At 51.3% G+C, this 7,520-nt stretch overlaps 2 protein-coding genes across 2 annotated transcripts; both read right to left on the reverse strand.

Moving 5' to 3' along the window:
- Nucleotides 1-1,046: 1,046 nt before the first annotated feature.
- Nucleotides 1,047-2,524, reverse strand: J7337_006133 (uncharacterized protein; the record flags this gene model as incomplete). The annotated part of the gene is given in 3 exon segments (XM_044823799.1): nt 1,047-2,163; nt 2,182-2,432; nt 2,519-2,524. 3 exon segments carry the CDS (start codon nt 2,522-2,524, stop codon nt 1,047-1,049), a joined length of 1,374 nt encoding a protein of 457 aa, XP_044682290.1.
- Nucleotides 2,525-4,679: 2,155 nt separating this feature from the next.
- J7337_006134 (uncharacterized protein) lies at nt 4,680-6,603 on the reverse strand (the record flags this gene model as incomplete). The annotated part of the gene is made up of 3 exons (XM_044823800.1): nt 4,680-5,148; nt 5,245-6,249; nt 6,344-6,603. 3 exons carry the CDS (start codon nt 6,601-6,603, stop codon nt 4,680-4,682), a joined length of 1,734 nt encoding a protein of 577 aa, XP_044682291.1.
- Nucleotides 6,604-7,520: the final 917 nt, after the last annotated feature.

A 7,520-nucleotide genomic window follows, 5' to 3' on the forward strand; every position in this document is an offset into this window, starting at 1 on the left:
AGCTCACATCCAAGGTTGTTCCCACAACGCGTATGGTCCTTCAAGCAAAGGTGAAGACGGTGGTGCTGACTGGCTTACGCCCGATATGGGTTTCAGACCAAGGCGAAACGGGGTATATCAGTAAGCGCAGCGTATTCAGGTTTCGTGATTTCTTCTTTTGTTTTCCTTTTTCATGGTTTTAAATCCTGGGATCAGCCCTATAGTCAGTTGGTTAGTGGCTGGGCTATGTCGGAATTCCGTGGTGGATCGAGCAAGCTATGTAAGACGCCGGGCCATATAGAAGGATTCGAGCTAGGGCTGTCATCAGAATTGCCTCGATTATATTAGATAGTTGAAAGTAGAGCGGTTATGGAGAACGAGATCCACATGGGAATAAGACGACAAGACGTCGAATTATGGAGCTAAACATTCGAAGGACCTGCCCATGCAGAGTTGTAGGGCTCTATTGTATGTATAGACAGAGGCGTGCGCATGTTACGCTTTCTTCTGCTTGGATGTCGATCTGATCTCTGACAGGTAGAAACGGTGACACGACACTTCCAACGAGGTCTAGTGCTGATGCCTTGTGTCTTCTTCACTGGACCCCGAACTCGGACTCCCTTTTCTCTCCGTCGGACTTGGTCTCCCAGGAACCATCTGCTCTTGCGAAGATCCCCTCTTCCTGCAGCCCGAGTCTCCCGGCTTATCCACGACGAGATGCAAAATGTACCACGACACACTTTCTCTTCTCCTTTCCACGACGCACACCTCACGCCCTGTAAGCCCTAGGACTTTTTGATCCCGCCTGGTACCCCGCCGGCTTTTGCTGCCTCTCTCCCAGTGGCCTGCTCGCCACGAGAGATGCATCATGCCAGAGCGGAATATATCTCGAGAAGGGCAAAGCTCCATGTCCAGACGGACCTGTCGAGCAATATGCGGCATGCCTCAAGAACCGGACATAACAAACGGGTCTCTCAGGGCACGGATCGGTAACATGGGCCTGAATCGGTGTTTATGCGGCGCTCTTGTGTAGTATTGGTTGGTAGTAATTCCGCCCTTACCTGTCTTCACAAGTTTCCGCTCCGTGGAGCTAACCCGGGCGGCATCCGGATGCCCATGCTCTGAGTCGCCGGCCGTTTGACGACGTCGTCGACCCTCGCCTTCTGTAGCGAGAACGCCGGCGTCACCCACCCGCCGCAGGAGCACCGAAAGCCCTTCCAGTCGTACCGGCCTACACCAGCGCCACACTTTGAATTAGGGCATAATAATCTTCCGTTGAGCTCTCCCTGTTCGAGGACCCCGCGCATCCAGCTGAGTGGTTCGACAAAGTAGTGCTGGCATGTAGACGCCGAGGACTTCTTGTCAGAAGGCTTGTGCTCCACAATGAAGGGTGCCGTGACCAAAGCTCGACGGCACTTCTTACATCGCAGACTAAGACCCGAGTCATCACGAGGCTGGGTCTCTTCATCCTCGAAACGAAGCCTCGTCGGTGCCTGGCCTACTGCAAGGTTCTCGTCGATTTCACGCTTGTAAGCCCACCGCTGATAGACAGGGTGTCCCTCAACATCATCCGGGCAACCCATCTCCCACCACAAGGCTAACTGTTCCATGAATCCCTCGTTAGGTTCAGCCATGGGTCGAGTCCTGCGCACAAACGTAAGTGCAGCATGGACAGCCTCTTTAGCGGTATCCTTTCTCGAACGCTTCTCCCCAGTCTGGGGAACCGAGTGGGTCGGATCCGAAATGGCAGTCGGCGTGATATTGGGGTCGAAACGGCTTGGATACCGCCTAAGCAAGTAAGCAATAATCGCCGAAACAGACCTCGACTTTCCAGCCGCACAGTGAACAAAGACGCCTCCCTTCTTCTTCCTCTTCTTCTCCCCGATATCGAGGTCCTCGACACCCTTCTCTAACGAGACGCCCCCATCCTCCTCCTCATCCTTCGCAAGCCAGCTCGCGCCTAGACCTTCCTCGATGAATCTGACAGCCTTGGGCAGCTCAATCAGCAAGTCAGCGTCCTCCACATCGTCAATGTCGATAACTTGGTGTTGTAGGTCCTTTCCATAATCGATCCACGGCTCGTCCTTGAAGTTTTTGAGGCTTGATATGTCGAATGGGACGAGCGAGAGGACATGCGTGATGCGACGATCTGTCAGCGAGTCTGAGCGGCGCAAAGCCCAGAGCCTGGGAAATAATTAGCACTGCATGTCCGTAAATTGTTTAGTGGTGAGGGAGACATGCCCTCCAACGAATAGCTCATCCTGGCCGTCGATCCTGCTGAGAGCCATTTGGGCGATACTTTGCTTGAGAAGTTCAAGCTCTCCAGGTTCGAATGTGTGGCCAAATTCTTCCCACTGCTGTGGTTTCGAATCGTCCTCCTGGCTGTCCCTCGGTGTGAAAACCTTGTATGCCAGATCGGCGCCTGTAGAATCGTCTTCTGCCAGATTGTGCGCCTGTCGCAAGTTACGATAGTAGGGAGGATATTATCGCTTCGTAGATGTTGGTATTTCAAGAACAATGATAGAATTTGCGATCAAACAGTCATGGGAAGCTCGAAACCGAGGAAGTAAAATAAATTAAGCTTCGACCTCGGTGTGAATCATGACTTCCACAACTTTTCCATCTTTTTGCCCCTCCTTCCACATTAACCTCCACGCCACATCAATTTTACCCCGCCATACCATCCAACGCCACACTCCCATCTTGAGCTTCTCACCAGCCACACTTTCTCAAACCCCATCGTCAATTCAAAGCATCCATCATCTCATCTATTTCCGTCAAATAACCAACACATCAACTATCCCACGAATGGAATGGACCTCGTAGCTCGGACTCCCCCAGACAGCACGTCCCCAACAGTACAGTACAATTATACGGACCATCACGTGATGCATCCCAATTCCGCGTCAAGGGTGGTGTTAGAAACGTCAAAACCCGGCCAGCTGAACTTTTAGACCCTTCAGCTGAACAGACAGACAATTTTACGCGACACGAATTGCCCAAAGGGGTGTGGTATGCGCTTCAATTCCGCTGTGTTCTTGTCTGATAATGGACTTGCCGGTGCCCGAGGCAACTCTGCATTCAATTCTCATGTCCAGGCTTGATAGAGTGAATGCCCTTTGGAAAGCCTCGTAGATCTTTCCAACTAAGCCTTACAAAGAAATTGGATGTGCCGTCTTTTCCTGGTCCCTGCAACGGCCGCAACCTCAGCGTTGGGTACGCTATGTTTCATAAACTGCAACTGGCTGGTGCATCGCGTCGCAATGGTTGAACAGAAGAGAACACTGCAGAGACAACTGAGGTATTAAGAATCTTCGAACTACAATTTTTCTCTTGTCAGACTACTTTATATCTACATGACCGAGTCTGTCTGATATGTCCCTAACCTGAAATGTCAAATAGTAAACAATAACAATGCCATGTGTCCCAATGCCGTGCCAATGAACCGTAACCGTTACCATGATTGAACCTTTTTGTACCGTGACCCATAAGATGATGCATGCGACATCAGCATCAAGCTGTGCCAGCTAATATGTATACGAAGTGAAGCCTTTGTCCTCCCCATTTCACTTGCCGACATCCATCCATCCGTCCTCGCTCGCTCGCTTGTTGGTGAGCATTAGTTAAAGTGCTAACCTCTAAAGACAAGGCCTGGGCTTTTCTGCCATGAATCTCCTCCTGTATGTACTCCATTCCATTACTCAACTCCGGCAGTCGTGTAGCTCATCCGTGACTGGGTTGTCGGCAGGGATCTCAAGCCCAGTCAGAAAGTAGCGCGTCCACAGACGCATGGCCCCAGGCCTGCATCTATCTTCTCATTTGTGCCATCGCTTGCTTTCATCCATCGTCAAACTCATTTCGCCATGTGCATTTCAGGTTTGTCGGGCAATGAGCCTCCCTTCACCTGAACCCTGTATCAGAAGGCCATGGTTGATTGGTCACTACAAGGGCGAGTATGTATGCACACAGAGAGTGATTCCATGTTGCTTGGAGCTGCCGGTAAAACGTTAAAACGCTGTTGCATTGCAATATTCGTAGATGCATGCAACGGAACATGCCAAGGTAGGATTTGGCCGTTGTCCCTCCCTTCCGACAGCACTGCCACATTCGTGCTTCAGCCCTGAGAGGCAGCCCAATGACTGGGTGCAGACAACCGCATCCCTACGCGCGTTAGGTGCACGCGGAATACCCCAATTGAACCGAAGAGATCAACGGCTGCATTGGAGCGGCAACTTGATTCGTTTTGGACTTGCCGCATCTGCATCATGCGGCAATCCGCCCACGCGATGGATACAGAGTTTTCTCCGCGTCTGTCGTATGCCTTGCCATTCCAGATACTGTTTGGATAACTGGTGGTCTGTTGCGGGCGGAACGTCGTACAATTGCCGCCGGCTTGTTGTTTCCAAACATCCCAACGGGCTTCGTTGACTGCAAAACGCTGATCGCTTTCTTAGCCAGTGTTTCGATGCTGATCTTCCAATGGAAGCTCCATGGATTCTGACCCACTGGCTCATTTCCTGTCTCTGGGCGCCGGCGACTCCCTTTTTGTACCCCGCCCTCTTCCGACTGATCCTCCACTTATCTTGAATCACCAACACCCACCAGCGCTTTAGCATTGACTCGTCATTTGGCGGCCGAACCTGTAGGTCTTTCTTTTCTGGTGCCCATCCGCGGCCGAACCTGTACTGTACTGTGTCGATTTACCGGGGAGTTGGGTCCTCCTCCAACATACAGGCATTCTCCAGCATGTTGGTCCACTTTCCACTGGTGCCCGCGTGGCTGTGTTTGAGGTGCTGTCTGAAATGGTCCGCTCTGAAGAACTTTTTGGACGAGTTGCACTCTCGGAACTTGTGCACTTCCTGCAGATGCCTGATACGCTCATCCCAGTCCTGGTCCGTGGCGTGCCGAGGCGCATTACCACCACTCAAGGCACCTGTACCAGGGCCGCGTCCAGATCGTGGGAATTCGTCGCCGCAGTACCCGCAGGTGTCAGCTTCGCCAGGCCTGTTAGTAGAATCATGGAAAGCCCTATCGTATCCGGAGAGAGCTGAGCATGACCATGAATGACGGCGCACGTGGAGTGAGTTCTGGTGGCGCTCTGCCTCGTTCTTGTTCTTGAAACGATTGCCGCAGAACGAACACTCGTATTGCTTTTCAGCCTCGTGAGCGCTAGTTGTTGGTTAGCAATGAAATATATACGCCGAGTCCTTCAATCTCACGCAGCCTCATCTGAAGTGGGGCTGCTGAGTGTGAAATCTGACTTACTTGAGTTCCTCAATCGTCTCGAACCTCTTGGGCTTCTTGGGGCAACACTCGCACATAAAGAAGCCTTGCACTTTAGTTCCGCCAGGCTTCTGCACCTCAGTGATCTTACGTGTGCTAGCACCAGAAACGGTCCTAGAGTGAATTGATCCCCGGCCAGAGATGGAGGTTCGAGGGCTAGGGTTGAGTGACACGGGAGCTGTGTAAGGTGAATTGCAAGATGTAGGTGAGATGCCACCGGGAGATGGGCCCACAGGTGAGCGTCGACCGAACGAATTGGCAGTGGCAAGACCAGCAGGGTGCATCGACATCGACATGTTGGAGATGTATGAGTTGGAACGTGAAGTTGAGACTGAAGGCATAGTAACACCTCGAGAAAGCGAGTTGAATCGACCTTGAGGAGATCCGCGCGAGCTCACGTCACGGCGTCGAGACATATCTGGCATGCCAAGCATGTGCTCATCATTGGGACTGGCCGCCCGTCTCTTTTGACCGCCTGGCATATAAGCATCATCGATGTGTAGTCGCTTGAGCGATTGTCCATCTTCCATCTCCATATCCTCGGCTCCAGTGAAGTCATAGCTATTTGTTGAAGTAGCATCATCGCTGTTATTCCTCTTTGTTCGTGTTCGAGGTGAACGATCGATATCTGAGCTATCATTTGGTGATCTATCACCATGATAGAAGGGTGTGCTTCGTGGAGAGATGGCGGAGTGAATTGGTGTATCGGTCAACCTTGCGGGAGATCCTAGAATGCCTCGGGAGTGGATAGGAAGCTGTACTTGTACTGGTACGCTGAGGGCTGGAGGGAATCGACCTTCCGCTGAAGGTCTTCGTGAGAGGAGCTCGTTGGCTGATGAGCTGAGAAGTGATCGAGGTGGTGACTTTTCCAAGGGACGAGTTTGGTCAAGCTTTTTCTTGAGGGTATCTCCATGTATATCGGCAGGGGACTGGAATTGGAAATGGTTGTGGAGGCGGCCAAAGCCACTGGGAGCAGATTCTCGGGACCTGTAATTATACAATGTTAGTTCATTGATCCAAAGTTTTTTCAAGCCATTGGAGGCTTGAATTACACCAATCCCAGGTGCACTATAAGCCATACCTATCTGTAGATGAGTAACTGGCATAGCCTTCATCTCGTTCGCCAAAGACACCTGTATTGCTTCTTCGCTGATAGCTCGGGCGATCTTCATGATATGATGAGTTCATGCTTCCGTAACCGCTTGCAAACGAGCCATGAGCATATTCCCGCTTCTCCCTCATACTTTCAGCCAAAGCACTAGGTTGATCGAAGCCGGGATATCGAGGAGGAGGTAGTGGTGGAGGAACGTCGTTTCTTGGTGGCATGCCAGGTATTGACATGGCAGGGCTCCCACTAAAAGGCAATTCGTGGTGATGACTCGCGTGGCTTCGAAAACGATCACCTGAGGTAGGGACTATAATGCTCGGGAGAGCCGGAGCAGGCTCTCTATATTGAGGAGGAAAGGCCATGGTTGCTGTTGTGAAATTGGGGAGCTTGGCAGTTGGTATGACTCTAGCTGAAGATGGAGCAGAGGCAAGACAATGACAGCTGAAGTTAAGGGAGGCTGAAGCTAGGATGACATAGGCCCGAGACTAATCCGTCATAGAATAGACGGTTGTCGAGAATGTAACGGTTTCTCGGTTAAACTGTTGACGACCTCTCTCCTTCCCCGTTTTGCGGCCTCCTTTTTTCTTTACTTTGGAGAACCGACCGAAATAAATAAGCGATGTTGTTGGTGCTAGGGTGTTACGGTACGGGGTGGTTGTGTGTGTGGCGATGATGGCTTCGGGGTATCCGTCTGGTCAGTCCAAGACACAATAGGTGCTCTGCAGAACCTGGTGCAGCTGGGCCCGCGTCCGCCAATGCCGTAGCAAAAAAACAGGTCGACGAATGACAGAGCGTATCGGGGATGCTGTTTGAAAGTGGAGGAATGCTGTTGTTTACTTTGGGGAGTATATAATTTATTGGTTATAGAGAGAACGAGAAGAATGAAGAAAAAAGTAGAAGAACAGATCCCAATATGAAAGAACCAACAGAGTGCGGGATGTGGTATAGAAGAATTGGATCGGGATGGGAAAAGGAAGGTGGGAGCAAAGCGGCTAATAAGTTCAATCTGCACCTTACGCATCAAGCACCTTACCTTACAGTGATGTACCTCAGGTTAATGGGAGATCCAGCGTTGACGTTGACGCTCTGGCGCTGTTACACTCACTGTTCCTGGCGTCGGCAAGCGCTGTCGACAACCCCTGTAGATACG

This window comes from Fusarium musae, chromosome 4 (genome assembly GCF_019915245.1).
Source record: "Fusarium musae strain F31 chromosome 4, whole genome shotgun sequence".
NCBI lineage: Eukaryota > Fungi > Ascomycota > Sordariomycetes > Hypocreales > Nectriaceae > Fusarium > Fusarium musae.